The sequence below is a fragment of the Rhyacophila brunnea genome, unplaced genomic scaffold (assembly GCF_057557595.1).
Source record: "Rhyacophila brunnea isolate RB1 unplaced genomic scaffold, BYU_Rbru_1.0 scaffold_4, whole genome shotgun sequence".
Classification (NCBI taxonomy): domain Eukaryota; kingdom Metazoa; phylum Arthropoda; class Insecta; order Trichoptera; family Rhyacophilidae; genus Rhyacophila; species Rhyacophila brunnea.
Window position 1 is genome coordinate 46,312,692 of NW_028233068.1, and position 17,568 is coordinate 46,330,259.

General features: G+C 33.2%; 1 protein-coding gene across 1 annotated transcript in view; it reads left to right on the forward strand.

Annotated features, from left to right (window-relative positions):
* LOC147067449 (uncharacterized) overlaps positions 1-15,233 on the forward strand; it is an 85,383-nt gene extending 70,150 nt beyond the window's left edge. Inside the window, exons 4-16 of the mRNA XM_085953979.1 lie at positions 351-419; positions 987-1,072; positions 1,739-1,940; positions 3,961-4,012; positions 4,744-4,880; positions 5,677-5,762; positions 6,668-6,909; positions 7,667-7,861; positions 9,607-9,745; positions 10,089-10,277; positions 12,199-12,333; positions 12,771-12,875; positions 14,323-15,233. Coding sequence (XP_085810105.1) covers positions 351-419; positions 987-1,072; positions 1,739-1,940; positions 3,961-4,012; positions 4,744-4,880; positions 5,677-5,762; positions 6,668-6,909; positions 7,667-7,861; positions 9,607-9,745; positions 10,089-10,277; positions 12,199-12,333; positions 12,771-12,875; positions 14,323-14,457 — 1,772 coding nt within the window. The 3' untranslated portion in view covers positions 14,458-15,233. The remainder of the gene's footprint in view (positions 1-350; positions 420-986; positions 1,073-1,738; positions 1,941-3,960; positions 4,013-4,743; positions 4,881-5,676; positions 5,763-6,667; positions 6,910-7,666; positions 7,862-9,606; positions 9,746-10,088; positions 10,278-12,198; positions 12,334-12,770; positions 12,876-14,322) is intronic.
* Positions 15,234-17,568: the final 2,335 nt, after the last annotated feature.

A 17,568-nucleotide genomic window follows, 5' to 3' on the forward strand; every position in this document is an offset into this window, starting at 1 on the left:
AAACCTTAAAAAAATTAAAATCTGATTTTTCCTTCATCTCCAAACTTTCAAATTGCGATATCTCGAAATGATGTTTTTTGGGTTGGTGACTTTTGCCTGAACGGAGAGGTATGGTAATCTGTTTGTAGAAAATGATGATTGTTGTATAATGAAATAAATGGTAATAAATGTGAACCTTTGACTATTTTTTTTATTGAAAATACCCTAAAACTCAGTATCTCTTATTAAAGAATAATATGTCATTGTGAAAGAAGCCAGGCTATAATGGGTATTATTATTATTTTAGAGAATGACTTTTTGCACTAAGCCAGTGCAGTATTAGGTATTGAATGAAAATTACTTTTTTACAGATACCATGAAAACAGAGTTATTACCCAGCAAATATGGCAGTTTGGTACAGCCAGGGAATGGGGCCCCACGTAAGTACCTTCTTTGAATAACAATACAATAATAAATTATCAATATTGCTAATAATATTAATTGTCTAAGTACATGTACTTATTATATTAAAAGCAAAATATCATGTTTGTTCCTTCCAATCTTGAATTTTTACCACATAAGATACAGTTTGCATATTTTGTATTCGATTTCAATTTGATGTTCTTTTGTTTGGCTTTTACTGCTGTCAGAATTATCATTTTCATGTGGCTAATAATTTTGATTTGAATAAAATTAATGTCAAACAGTGACATCTACTTTGAATGATGAGAAACAAAATATCTTTGGGATTAATAGTTTTTATCATACTTACTAAAAAAAAATCTCACCATTATGACTAGTTATTTACAGTAATGAGTAAAACAATAATATTATCAGGTTTGAATCCCGCATCTGGCAAAAATCATTACATAAATGTCCAAAGCAGCAACCCAATGGACTAAATTAAAAAATATTTTTTCTGATGTTATTGAATGTCATTATAATATTTATGTGATTAAATGTATTATAATATAATTACTGAATTAAATTTTCTCTTTGTTCTGCAGCTGGGAATAAAGAATTCTATTATGAATACAGAGAAGAGAAAAATCCAGCCGGAACTTATGACAGGAAGGACTTGCGTACTGTAGAGGTTAGTTAGACATTTTAACTTTGTCGAATTGGTTATTCGCTCTAAATCGGCGACCATAAATCGGGTTGTCGGGTGTTTGTTATTGGGAACCTTGGCTTGGAAAGACTTGGCGCCATCTATTTTCAGTAAATGTACCTTCACTACATCTTGGATGAAATCGAAATTTAGAAATTCTTTCAATGAACGTATGAATTATTTGGATGGTGTGTGCTCCTTAAGTTTTCCCAAAATTTCTCATAGGCAAGGGCGTAGCACAATGTTTTTGCGCAATAGGACTGTACCAAAAACATGATACAAAACTTATACCCTATGTTTACTTTTACCTATAATACTACCCATAAATATTAAGTTCACCTGCGATCGGTTATCATTAACAAATTTAAATATCACTTATGATATAAGTATTTTATAAATACACGGGTGACCCTAAAAATCAAGGATCCCTGATTTTTTTGTTAGTATAAAATTCATAACACTCTTTGTATACTTGCAGACAAGTGAAAAAAAAATTAAACTTCCTTTGTATTCAACTATGGTGTCTAATGATTTATCATTAGTAGAAAAGAAGAGAGGAGAGTTTAGGATTAAAAAAAAAAAGCAGGTTTCCTTCTCCATTTTGATTTAGCTGTACGTCTTTGACAATAATATTTATTTTTTATTTTCAAGCAATATGATTATTCCGGATCCCCCCGCAATGTCCAGAACAATTATGCGGATAGCGGTCGATTGGCTATCACCGGTCCTCAAAAAGTTACCACAACCACGACCACTACTACCACCAAAAACAAAGATCTGACGCACAATATCGAAGAGTTGGATTCCCTCCTCGATGACCTGCAAAGAGACCAGGACAGGAAATTGTACAAAAGTAAGCAAAATTGACATTGGTCATACCTAATGAGGTTTGAAATTTTTCACTGTGCTCATAGAGACGCCAAATCAAAGTTCAGATTGGGCTCACCTGATATAGAATTTCATTGACTGAAAACCGTTCCATACTAATCAGACAATACCTCATTGGCTGCATTCCTACTGCCTAATAGGAATAGGCCGATTAATCGACCAATTCAGCTAAAAGCCTATCATATATGTTAAATCAGTGGTCTCCAAACTCAATAAGTATGTGAGCTACTTTCAGAATTGAAATTTTCTGGTGAGCTACTTATATTAATTAATATTTACTTCATAAAACTTAATATTTTTTTATCATCCTCCTTTATCGTACTGTACATAATTTATTATTATATTACTTAAAATAAATTAGGACATCCGACTTCTAATAAAACTTAAAATACGTTCTTCAAATTATTTATTTATAAACAAAATAATACTTAATGAAAAATATCTTGAAATAAGTGTGAGTAAAAGTAAAAATAATTACTTAGTTAAAAAAATGGCATTCACTTTCCTCCACAATTTTTTTCAATTCTCGGTACATACCTTGTCACTCCCATCCGAATGCAATTAATATCAAGATTTACACCTGTGAGTCTGTTAGTATATTTACTTTTAACGAACTTCATAGTGGAAAACGTTAATTCACATAAGTAGGTAGAACAAAACAACGCCTTCGTTTTGAGCGCAATTATAACTAAAAATGGTATCGCATTTCGGAGTCCAATAATAAAATGTGAGATTTATAAATATGATAAAATATCCTACGCGAACTACTGGTAGCTTGCGAGCGACCGTTTGGCGATCACTGTGGTAAATCAATGGTCATAACTTAGAAAACATTCTATCCATAAGTAAAGTTCCATTAATTGTTGGTATATTGCTACAATTAATATTAATTTCTGTTGATAGTTGACGGAAGTCAATTATAATTATTTATATTAATATAAATATAATTAAATATTTTGAAAGGCTACCTCAACCAGTTTCATCTGCAAAACAAAAAAAAAACCGGTGCAAAATATTTGTATTCCTCAAATAAAATTTTATTAAGAGACATTCCTAAATACCTAAATGTGTCGCAAACCAGTTTCAAAGATAATTTACATAATATACCGTAACTATAAAGTTATTATTGTCAAAACCTGAATGCCAATATGTTTTAGCATTGAAATATTCGAAAAGATAAGGCTAGAAAACAAATTCAAAATATAGACGTGTAGTATGTAATACCAGCAAAGCTTACTAGCCTTTTTATAGTCTTCTCGTCTTCTCTTTTGTCTACCACACTGTTGAGGATCATGAATCTTTTTAATAATTGTCCTATTATGTCCCTCCAATGATTTAGATATTGTAGCATGTAGGTGACTTCCCTCTTCTTTCCACCGATGACGAGTCTTTCTAAATTATTGATTTTTCTTCAGACTATGAATCAGGCATATAAGTCGTGGGTCCCGGTTTTAAATCCAGGGTCTGGCAAAATTTCACACGTTGTTTTTCAATGTGTATTTGGATACAGAGTATGGAATTGAGGAAGTGACTTAACATTCATTTCTAGTAAAACAAAAATCTATTAAGAAATCTCTTCATGCGGCGGCCCACATAGGATTGTAGAGCCAATTAAAAAAAAATGATAAAAAAATAACATAATAATTTACACTTGATGCGGTGGTTTAATTCTTGACCCACAAAAGTTGCTCCATGGTAAATACCTGATGGCCAAGTGGTTACACGTCAGCTTATAATGTGGGTACTGGGCTTAAATTCCAGGTCTGGTAAATTCACATGTTGTTTTTCAATGTGTGTTTGGGCCCAGAGTATGGATCTAATAGGTTGACAATGTGGGTAGCATCCATTTCTTGTTCAAAAAGAAACAAAAAAATCTGTTAATACACTCTATGGAGCCCATATTGTGATGTTCTTAGGATCGAACATGGTTAAAAAAAAAATAAAGGTATTTACTGTTAACTATAGTATTTTTTTAATTTTTACAGGTGGTTATTCATCAGATACAATGGAAACTTCTTCCTTTGATTATAGAACACCGTAAGTAATTTTTTTTTATCTGTGCAAACATAACTTGAGTTAAAATGAGTTTTTATCAAAGAATTTAGAGCCTATCGAATTCTTTGTATTAACACTTGATTTATATAGTGATACCAGAAGAACAATTTTAGTATGGTATTGGTAATATTAGTTTGATTTTCTGTGTTGGCTGTACTGAATTCTTTGTTTGTAAATCAATCTAAATGGCATGTTGGTGTTGAACCTCGTACTCTTTACGATGTTACGTGTTTGCTCATCTAAATAATGATAGTTCATTGTAGAAAAAAAAATCTATTAATGTATGTCCTGAGTGGCAGCGTTCGGCGCAGCGTTGAGCGTTTTGCGCAACTCAAACGTATAACCGTGTGTGAAAATGTTCGTAGACAATGTCTTTTTTTGGTTATACATTTATACGGCTATACGTTTGAGTTGCGCAGAACGCTCAACGCTGCGCCGAACGCTGGCACTGAGGTCTCACACTTAGGCTTGTAATACAAATTGAAGTCATTTTTGTCTCAGAGCATCAAACATAAGACAATGAGTGTCTAACTTGCTATAAATGAATGAAATGACATTATTAAATCAAATTATTAGCCATAGTTTTTATTAGCTTCACTCATGTATAAAGGTTTTTATCTATTTGTTAAATCTAAATAAAAAAAGATATACTATTTAAATGAAAATGTTGGAAGCAACTTAGTTTCTCATTATACTATTGTCACTCACTGCAGGGTTACTCCTGTAAAATCGTCAGGATACAGTTCGGTGAGTAAAGTAGAACGAGACACTGAATGGATCCCAGCTCCTGCCCCATCACAAACTGTCGCACGGGAAGTTAACAGAGAGGTCATTAGGAACCATGTCACAGGTAAGACAATAAAACTTTGTTGGCATTCGATAATACATAATATAAATACCCATTTTATTTTACTATTTGGGCAGCTGTCTCTAACTAGAGGCTGTCTTCTATAAGCTGGCGTTCACGTCACATAGTTTGCGGACGGAAAGCATTGTGCCATCGCGTTCGGTGTTGCAAGTTTTCAATAGGAGGTAACGAGAGGGAATGCAGTGTTAAGATGCTGAAGCGGGAGGAAACCGCATGCCAGCTTATAGAAGACTGACTCTATGTAGGTACTATTTTAAGTACCTACCTACCTTAGCAGAAAACTTAATATATATATTACCTATCAATATTTCCAAAATTAATAACCAAATTACAAATATTAATATTTCAGACGAAATACTAAAGGAATAAATAATACCAGGACATGAAAATTGCTGAAAATTCCGTTGATAGAAAATTAACGTTCGTAAATACAATGTTAAATATTTTTTTAAACCAGAATATATTATTTATTATGTGTGTTGTTCTCAATTTTCGTGTCTGGAATTTTCGATGTCCGGAATTTTGTGTCTGGAATTTTTGTGTACGGAATTTTCGTATCCAGAATAATCACCGAATCAATGTTACGTATATCATTATGATCTCGACCATACATACAAAACAATTCATGTTTTGAAAGAAAAATCATCACCATTATATAGTTTTTTCAATAGCCGTTGTATTGTGATTATGTAGTTAGAGATTAATCTACTTCTTTGAAATTTAAGATGTATTATTGATACAAAATAATTACTATATTTTAATATTTCCACACTTTCAGAGTCCCGTCTGGCGCCGTATTCTCCACCACAGAATATACCAGCTGTCCTTTGTGCCAATTGCCACGGACACCCGAATACCGTGCAGGTAACTACTTGATAACTTATTTATTGATGAAACCTCTTTATGTTTAAACTATTTTATCACATCCTAGGTTTTCTCAATCTGGATACATTGACTAATGTCATAAATAATAATCATAGAATTAACTCTCGAATACTTGATAATTTTTCTCTAAGATTAAGTTAAATAAACAGATGTAGTATTTGTATACAGCAGACATGTCCAACTTCAAATTGGCTGTGATCTACTATTCGGTATCATAACTGGCAGTGGAATACTACACTCTCCTTCTGTTTTCTTCAACTTAAACAAAAATATATATTGCTGAGGATAGTGAAATATTACAAATTAAATGACATTTGTCATTTCTACTGTTCAAAACAGGGCTTCGAACCGGAACTGAACCGGAACTGAACCGGAACCGAACCAATATGTATTTTTTTACTTGAACCGTCGAAATTAAAAAAAATAATGGTTTGAAGCCCTGGTTCAAAGAGCATACTGTGCAATGCTAAGGAGAACTATGCTAAGTTTAAGATGTGGGTATTCACATCTCAGGCAGGTCATGAGTGATGTAATACGAATCAAGTGGTGCGATGAGGTCACATGGGTTTTTTCTAATAGTTAATTTTAAATGACTTTCATGTAAGCTAGTTAAGACAATAAAAATAGGATTGGTTAATTTTCCCCCTTTAAAATCTCAATGAATATACACAAGTTTTACATCTTTTCGTGTTAAATCTTAATTGTATGAAAGACAAAGTAGTGTAAAAAATGTCCTTATTACTTACATGATTTTAGCTTACTAACCCAGCGTATAAATAATGAATTTGCTGTCTTATTCAAGGAATGGAACTGTCATTTGAATATCATGGATAATTCTCTTTTGATTGTAATTTTGTTTTATTTTAAAATGCAACTTTTTTCAGGTTTCTGGAACTCCAATGAACAAAGTCACAACAACTGTGAAAACTTACACGTACGAGGTCCCAGCCGATCAGGATCCAACCACTCTCCCAATTCCCGGAAGCACGCCGCTAAAGTCCATCGGTTCAACAACCAACACTACCGTCTCCGAGAAGTATTTGACCTCCGATAGGAACTACGTGCAAGATAACCACGAACATCGCACCTATGTTAACACTCAGTTTAACACATCCACACCTATTGGGTGAGAAATCAATTTGGTATTATTCTTCGGGAGTCAGTTACAAGACTTGAGAATTCGTAATTCGATAGTGTCAATTGTTAATTCTTACTGGAAAGACCATAGATTAGGAATTCACAACCCTGTGCCACCGGGCCCGCAAGAACGTTCCACAGACTCATTTGTGCATTTTATAACTTTCTTTAAATATCAAAAATATAATTGTTATTATATTTTAAATCGTTTAAAAAAATATTTGCTATTGGATTTTGCTATAGGTTGATTGGATATTTATCCTCGATCTATGGTTGAACAAGCAACTTAAGTAACATCAGAAATGTTTAAAACTGCATACATTTAACCAATAATTATGCTTCCAAGGTGTTGAATTTCAAAAAGTGAATAAAAATAGGTACATTACCTTAATTCCAAGATGCCACCAGGATGTATGTTTCTCAGGTGGTTAATTTAATTTAGTCTCCTTAGCAGGGCATTAGTTGAGAATGTCCTAAGCTAAGCGGACGAAACTAGTCTTGATCTTTATTAAATTAGGTTGAATAAAAACCATACAAAAATAATATTATATTGTGTTTTATGGCTCATTCACTCTGACACACACTAATTCACACTGACTTCTTTTTGAGTAAACTGTTTTAGCTGTAAATTTGGGTATGGGGTTTCTGATATTATGATCTTCTTGACCAAATTTTTTTTTTATTGAATTCTAGAATGTTTATTGCAATATAAAAATAACAAAATATTTGTTATTAATTTGTTACAGATCTCCAGTGCGAGCGACGCCATCTCCACAGCCGCCGCCACCACCGAAGCCTCAGCCGCAGTCGCAGCCCAACTGCCAGTTCTGCAGTCACTGCAATTCATGTATCACCACCACCAACACTACAACCACCAATCTGGTGGGGGGCGTCCCGCCTCCTCATCACGTGCATCACCACCCTAGTCCTGATACCACTAGGTATTACTTCTGTTTAAACCAAAGTTTGCACTAATAAAGAGTGAACCTAACAACTGAATACATCATTTATGAATAAATTGCAAATTGTGGCTTTCCGGTGACGCTGTTACTCACTTACTTACATACTGTTATACGGCAATATTTGTGTTATGTATAAAAATTCTTTCCGGCAGTTTTAACTATAATTAATAAACTGTAATTTTTTGTTTTTTTAACCTTCATATCGATTTTAATTATATCTGATAGGAAGATTGATATTGAAACAGTGTAATATTGTAGTTTATGGTTGTTTTATTGTTTGATATCTAGTTTAATATTACATGGTAGTATAGCTTTATTATTTTGGTAGTTTTATGTCTATTGCGGACAAACAGTATGCGTGAAACGATTTTTCACATGAGTGATTATATTTTGTGAACGATTGATTTCATTGCGAGAATACTTTACATTCTTTGTCTCAACGCTGTCGTTGCTGCACACCATCTCAAATAAATTTATTATGAAGCTTGTTTAAGATGATTCCGAAATGAGTTGCAGTTAATTGAATCATTAACCTTAGAAAACTATCAAAGGTTCACTATCATATATTTATGCTTAGTCTCTATAGACCACTTCAAATATCTCCAACGGGTGTTCAAATTCATTTCTTAATTTTTATTACCTTAACTTCAAATTTTCAAATTCTTTACTAACATATCTAAAGTTAATATATTATGATATATGGGAAATAAAATTTTGTATATGGGAACCCTTTCCAATAGAAAAACGAATATAATCGAATAATTATCATTTAACTATAGAATACAAAATATGTCAAGCGTAACTAGCGAATCTGCATCCTTAGAATAAAAATGTTGTTAAGATTAACAAAAACTCTCTTAGAACCCATACGCACTTGCGGCAGGCCGCCTATCGTTTTTTGTATGCAAAGTGCCTACACCATACGCACTACATATCAGCGGTTTGGCTATCGCGGCGGTTGTCATGCACAGCGCGGCCCGCCCGCGGTCTACCACACCGCGGAGCGCTACGCACTAGGTGGTTAGATGGCGGCTGACCGCTTTTGTTAAAAACTTATTCCGATATGGATTTCGACACGGAAAAATTTATACACGATGTAGAAAAAGAACCTAGCATATTATGGAACATGAAATGTGCCGAATATTTAATTTAATAATGTAAAAAATATATATTAAATGAGTAGGTACTAATAAACGAGAAGAATTATAGTAAAGCAGTGGTTCCTAAATGAACGCCCAAATATTTTATTTTTGAAATTAATATTAAATGAGTGTACTAACAAGCAAGGAGGGGAATAAAACATTTAAATCTACGATACGTTTTATTTTATAACCATTCTCAGTTGATTCGCCCCTCCTTTAAGTGTTCTAGTTCCAAAACTGTTCAGACTATTATTTATAATTTGATCTATCTGGGTTCTCAAATATCCTGAACTAGCTGACAGAACTCCAAGATAAGTCACGTTCATTTTGAAACTGACTGCGGCTAGCCGCTAACGTAACCGCTGTCCCCGCGGTCAGCTGCCTTGCGGATAACCGCAAATACAACCGCAACTCGCGGTTAGCCGCCGCGGCTAGTCGCAAGGCGGCCTGCCGCTAGTGCGTATGACCCCTTAGAAGTATTTAATTTATTCAGAGAAAAATAATGTTATGTCTCATGATAAATCCACCTAGGGCACAATTTCATTTTTTAAATTAATAAGTTTTATAATGTAATTTTTTCAGGATCACAACCCGAACACAGCAATACACGACCAACTCAAACTATCCTGGCGGGCAGCAACCTCCTGCTAGTCCCCCATATGCAATTCCAGTCGACCATACTCCGAGAGATGACTATCCACCCAACCAACGGAGGCCAGTGGTAAGGATTAATATTTAAAAATTTTAAAACCATATTTATTTCGTTTACATATATATATTTCTCATGGTAGGATTTACATAGTACCTAGATCTCAAGAATTATCACAGACACACGGAAATATTAAATTTCGTTTTGTTATTATTTTGCTTTGATTTAATTGAGAAGAGAGGGTGAAGCTCTCTGTTTTATCACATAAATGTATGTTGTCTTTATTTGTATACCTGTATTTTGTCTTCTCGGAATGGAATTCTCAATTCAGATGTGACGAAATGTGAATGTGAAGATCATTCCTTGTTGGTTCCTTTCTACTGTACAATATTAATTATTGTTTTTAATTCTACAGGGTCTGACATCATATGAGTACACCAGCTCGAATTACACAAACAGATCGACAACGGACGGTCCCGGAGGACAGCCGGGGGCTTTCCCCAACTCCCCCAGCCCATTCCCTCGCACTGAGAGTCCTGCGCCGAGGAACCAGGAGCCACCCAAGAGGCTCGATGATTTATTGGCGGATTTCCCAGGCCACGAGGTAACAATATCCAATGGATTGCTTTTAGTACAGTTGAAAAAGGGAACTATTCTGCCACAGACACATTAACTATAAAATCGATTGAGGTTTTCTTTCAAATTATGTGGAATCATTTATTTTATTATATTTGGTCATGCTTTTTAGCAGTGGACTGTAATTTTATAGGATTATGGATCTTGGGGGGGGGGGTTACACATGATGTCAGATACTGACCTTTATGTTGAGGGGGCTGGCGTGCGCTGGAGCCGGTTTGGTGTTCACACACTGGTAAACGGACGGCCATTTGATGGATGTATATGAGGTTGATGAATGATGATGATAAGTTCAGGATGGATGATATAAACGCGACGTTCACTTAAACCATAACAGATTAAGTGCAACGAAGGTCGAACAGATACATTTTGTATGAGCCACGGTGTAGTTGGCGACGTTAAAGCTATAACAAGCTTACACACGTCCGCTTTCTGGATATCACTTGAGTTAACTGAATGTTATTCGCAATCACGGTCGTCTCATGACCCGTAATTGCTAGTTGCCCTGGTCTTGCGACAATAATAATTAAGGATTCAAGGGTTGTGTGAAGAAAGGTTGAATGAGACCACAATTGGCCCAACCAATATTGTTTTATAATATTATGAAAAGCAGCTATTTTATGTATTCAATCCACACAGTATTGTAAGTTATGATAGGTGTAAATTTAATTTTAGCATTTATCATACAAAATTGACCAAAGACCACAGAGTTGGTCACCTGACACATTGTGAGAAAATGAAAGCTCAAATTTTTTCCCCACATTATGTGAAAAAGCTTTACACAGGGGAAGATAATGATCAAAAAAAGCCCAAGAAGAAAGTCGATTTCTTAGCTAAATGATTGCATCGGTGAATTGAACAAAATACTGAGTCACTTTTCGGAGCCACAATGAAAATGACAGATTATAATAATTTTATTATGATATCCAACCTTTATTTAGAATATGACACATAAAGACCATTATGCTTATTTGCTTGTTAGAAACAAAAAAGGTTACAAGCTTCTTGGATCCATGGATTAATGCCATTGAAAAGAAATTCTTCTTTTTAGACGAGTTAACGGGTGCAGGTTTATAATAAATGTATAATTTATTATTTAGTAACTAAGATTAATACCCCGTGTAGACATGCATGGATTTACTGTTGACAGTAAGTAGTCAGCCATATGAATCAAAAAAGTTTGGAAGCTTCTAAATTTTCATGCGACTGTAGGGATTTTTTCGCTCTGCGCCTGGGCAGTAGAACGATAGTGGTGAACCTGCCGGCAAATAAACAAACTATACTCAATCTGAGGTTAACCGATTTTCACTACTTGTCAAATAGTACCATAAAATGGCAACATCGCGTCTCGCTTAAGCATCAATTACATCGAGCTACTTTACGAGCTGTTTGTTGGCGAATTTACAATCTGCCTGTAAAGTCGCCCAGTGTAATCATCGAACAAGCTAATAAGCAGATTGTAAACATTCTATCGAGAAAAGTTGAAAGCCGGTCAACTTTACACGCTACACGCCGGCGTGTGGGCTTACTGCGTCTGCGCAGCAGAAAGCAGTAGCAACCTACCGGTAAAAAAACGAACTACTTTCTGTCAAAATAGTCACTGGCTTGTGGCTTCTCAGCGAATGGAAAGTTTTGTGTGTCATCATCACAATTGCAGTAGCAGAATCGCCCGCTATTAAATTCGCTAGCAAACAGCTCGTAAAGTAGCTCAATGTACTCTTGAAGAATGAGATTGGAGAGACAGTCAGCACTTTTACATGTAAACAGTTATTGTCACAATAGTTTAAAATACGCACTATTGCTGCCAGTTAATCCATGCACGTGTACAGGCGCTATTAGTGATTAAAATGTCTTTTTTATAATGTGTTGGTGTATTTTATTTTACTCAGAATTACCCAACTGACACTGATGGTATGAGAAGGCGTCCTAACCAAGCTCGTGGTCCAGGCGGATCAATCAACGGACCTTCCTCTGTTCGGGAAACTGTTTCCTTGCAACAGCAAGTAAGCAAGGCTGAAGGCCCGGTAAATACTAGTTTTATTTTATTTTTATTAAACCATTTCTTTTATTCAACGAATAATTCACAAGATTTTGAGAATGTAACATTCATTGAACACATATATTGAACATACTAGAAAAAATCATATTTGAAAACAATACAATGCTCAATGGTATTTGAACCCATATAACCACTGGTATTGCGTCAACTGTGCATTAATCAGGGTTCAAATCCAGTCTAGCATCGTATTTTTTTCAAATATGATTTTTGTGTTTGTGAAATATGTGTTTTCAAGTTATGTATGTTTATTTTAGTTTCATAGGATAATGTATTCCACCAAGAGTTGACAGTTAACACTATAAAATAAAAAGAGAAAATTTTATAATATTATAGTTGATTGATTTTTTATATCTCTGAAATATTGAGGTGTAGTTTATATTAATAAATGTTAATTTTTTATAGGCGACAACACCAAGCCGTAATATTGCTGGACCGGCAGTTTATTATCCACCCGGTCATGAAATGTTCGCACGGAAAGATGAATCTGCTGCCTACCAACAAGCTGGGGTTCGTACAATATCATATTTCTTCCTCGTAATAACTGTAATTAATCTAGACACATTGTGGTTAACCAAAGATGTTGAAGAATATCTGCTAGAAGACGGAAAAAATGAATCATTAGGATTTTGAATTAATTGAAAGTCATTTTTGCATTGTGGTTCTATTAGTAGCACACTTCACACTATTGTCGCCCTGCATCTATCATGAACCAACCGCAAGTGCAAAACACAATTTTTGTATCATGTGATCAGTTAATTCTATAAATTATTAAGTGTAGAGATAGATATTGCCAGGATAAACCTTGAAACTTGGTATTGTTGTAAATGGATAGTATTTTTTAATTAATTATTATATAATATATTGCCCAATTCGAATATAAAACATAATATTTGACTTGTACCCAGTTGTGTAGTGGTATTGGAGTGCGTCGGGGGGCAAGGGGGGCAATTGTGGGAAAAATTATAGTCTTTGTTCTCCTTCAAGCGCTTTACCATCATTCACATCAATCTTACGTTGATACATGAACCACATGACTAACATCTGACTAACTTCATTCTAAAACTTGTAAAACACAGTATTTTAAAAAGGGGAAGTACCTAAAATGTTATAATTAATCAACATGATTATGTTATAAACACTACACCGCTGTTTAATACCACAACTAAAGAATTCACATTATAAAACTGTCTGTGAAAGGACTGACCACGTCAAATATATAAAATAGGCAGTGGAATACACTGAACTCTCAATTTTTTGAATATTTTAATAAACAAACATAAAATCTTATGTAGGTAATGAAATATAATCCTCCAAAGATTGTGATAAACAGCATTTTTAGCTGCCATTTTAGAATGCGCTGCCAACCTACAGAATATTCATTTTACTATGGCTACCAATTCTACACTAAACATCGCGCATGAATAGTTTGTTGTAATATGAAAAACTGAACACTAGTTACAGTCCAAGCAGAGTCATTTTGTATAATATAATTTATGACTAAGTTCTGCTTACTTTATACTGAAAGACAGTTCCTAAAAGTCCGTTTACATGTGCATGGATTTACTGCTGGCAGTGCGTATTATTGTGGCCATAATAAGAAAATGCAAGTGTAAAGACGTATTATCGTGCAAGTTGTAAGACTACATGCATAGATCAAAAAAGTTTGACGGCTTCTGAATTTACTCACAATCGTTGCAACTTTCACAATTAATACTGCACAGTAGTAATATAGTGGCGAAGAGCATTTTGACGTTTACCGATTTGTCAAATTGTACCACACAACAACAACAAATCCGTTTGTTTACACTTGAAGAATGAGATTGGCATCAGCACTTTTGTGTGAAAACAGTTATTGTCGCAATAGTTTAATTGACACGATACTGTTGCCAGTAAATCCATACACGTGTACAGGCACTATAATGCATTTGATTTAATTATTGTTTTTTTCCTGCAGGGTGGCTACATGAAAGGAAAGGGGAAATACAAGTACGAAGCCGAATCAAGCAGCAAATCGAAATCTTCATCCAGCGCTGCCGTTGTACCAGTCTGCTTGCCACTCTGCTGCGCGATGCCATGCGTTTTGCTTTAAGCCCTCATTCTATTTACTCAATAATCTTAATAAAACTTTATATAACAGATGCGTGATTATAAAGGAAACGTGCTGCCACATGGCGCTTGTTAATTATTATCAATTTTACATAAAGGGAGACAAGTTTTACAATAAATCGTCTTCACAAGGTTTCCTTTAAAAAAGCACAACATTCATTGCCTCTTCTTTTGTTAACATACACATTGTTATAATATTATATTATATTATGGAGATAGTCACTTATAGGTGACGCGATCTGAATTATTTTTAAAGTATTTTTTTATAACATAAATTTCTTGCTGAAAATGAATAATTACATTTTTTTTGTATGTTTATTAAGTTGTTAACTAATAATAAAAAATCGATTAAAATTAAAAAATAAAAAGTTCTACCATAACAATATGCATAAATCATTTATAATTATTATGAACATAATATGTAGGTATTGTTTTAGACATTTTATATTGTAATAATTAATATAAAGTATATTTCTGGTAGCTGAAATTATATTTTTTATTTGCTTGCTGAAGAGTGCCACTCTATTTTAATTTTTCTATTGACTCATGCTTCCTTTTGGCTACAAATAAATGTTCGTGGAACCAAATGGAAGACATGTTTATGGATTTCCTTATAGAAGTGTAAAACGTTAATTACATAATATTATTAATTTAATAGTTGTAATAAATAAAATGTTGTCTATTATATTTGTATAATTATGTTGTGTACAATAAAAATGTAATTCAAGTTTCTGATAAATATAATGATTGTTATCAGTATATTTGTTTTGTATTTTCCGTGTTTGTATTGTCCAATTCTGTTATTTTCAGTTGTTAATTAGGAACATCAAAAAACTTTCTGACGGCTGTCATTTTTGGACAAGATAATAAATCTACAATTTACCAAATGTTGCCTAATCATAAATAAAAGAGATTTTTAACGTTAAATTCATGTTATTAAGTGATTTAGTTATTGGTTTGCACAATAGGTAAGTTAACCTCACAAAATGCGAGGTCTATAAAAAATTAGCATACCTACTTATTACAAAAAAATAGTAAAATATTAGATGGAGACTATTTAAAATAAAATTTGGACTTTAAAAATAATTATGTACACACTTTCATAATATTAATAATTTAAAATTGATATGAAACTCATTTTGATAGTTTGTCAAGAAAATTGTGCTCGAGAAGATAGTAAGATTTAGCATATCGTCACCGTTCAGGCAAAAGTCACCAACCCTAAAAACATAGTTTTGAGATATCGCAATTTGAAAGTTTGAAAATGCAGGAAAAATCAGATTTTAATGTTTTTAAGGTTTTATCTACATTAAATTATTTTCTCATGTCTTCTTAATAATTTCTTTAAGGTACTTTTACTTTTTGATGCTAATTAAAACATCTGGAAGGTTTTAAAGGAGGCAAGGTAGCTCAAATTATGGTTCGGTGACTTTTGCTTGTTAATAATCTGAACAATGTTAGCCAAAAGAAGCATCAGTAAAACTCACCATCCATAGTATAGTGACTTTTGCTTGTATATTTATAACGAAGGATATTTTTTTTATAGAGTCAATAATGTCTATTCACCTATAATGACTTTTGCTTGTTAAGATTTTATCGAAAGTCATTTAGTGAAAAACAAATAATTCGGATTTAAGCAAAATTTTACTAACTAATGTACCGAGGTGAGTTTTGCATCTTAAAGAACATAATTTTACGCTTCGGGTGACATACTCAACTCAAAACTGCCATTTTCAGGGTTGGTGACTTTTGCCTGAACGGTGACGATATTATGTTTTCCTTTAATAATATTTACGTTAAGTACCTACATAATATAAAACCATTCATTACCCACTAACAATAGTTAAGATTTTATGTAAGTTCTGTACATTGTAAATGTTGTGTCGGGCATGTTATTTTTATAATTAAAATTTCTGAGAAATGGTAATTTTTAGAGATGACTTACGTATTATTAATTATGTATAAAAGTATGAAACAAGATAGAGATATTAATATGTAGGTATATTGAGAAAGTGGGTCTGCTGTATTTGTTGATTCCTCTATGTGCCTTTATATAAATGTCGTACTACCACATTAGTAATAAAAAGTCTTTAAATTCAGTTACTATTAAAATAGACTTCACAGAATTTCATGTTGCCATAATATTCACAATAAGACAGAGAATTTCTTTTTCAGTCAATATATTTTGTGCCTTAATAATAATAATAATAATACTTATAAGGTAATACAATAAAATTGAATGTGTAAATTAGATTTCTATGTTAGTAGTTTACAATGTAATATATTTTCTTTGCTGGCTACTAGGTATTCATAGCCAAGAAATATTATAACACTGTCACCCAACCTACTAATATTATATTATATTTATTGCTTATTTACCATACACTTAAAAAGCCTTATTAATTAATATTATTGGTAATTAGGAATAACAAAACCTTTTAAAGTCACTTGAATAAGGTTTTTTAAGAGATATTAAAATATGTAATTATTATTATAGTTGCCGGTAATGTTTATTGCTATTATACTTTTTAGATATAAAAAAATATAATATCTTGATTGGAATGCTTATTGCTATCTTTTAAAACTAAATTATTATCTACCATACCTATAAAAATCCATTCTTCATGTTGGGCCAAGCATGGCGAATGATGGCACTTTTTGATGCACGTATAAACACCGATACTTTGTCAAAGTACGGCTAGCAATTTCACTCCATGATCCACACAAGAGCTATACACGATTAGTGACCATTCCACTACACATTTGCCTTGCTTCGCCCATGACTAAGAGAGCATAACAATATTTTATATTATTGCACACCAATAAAATGAATTAACCAGTAAAGCTCGGGATGTGTGTTTGGAAATGACTGTGTACTAATTATTGTTAATAAATTGTAGAAATATAATTTTCTAAGAATATAGTTGAGAAATATTATTTTATCAACATGAAACCTTCCCTTTTCAATGTGTCACTACTATTATCGTCACTGTTCTGGCAGAAGACACTAATTCGAAAAAAATGACATATTGAGTTAGTACCAAAATGTTCCTTATTTCAAATTTTACCGTCTGGAAACCTTCTTAATAAATAA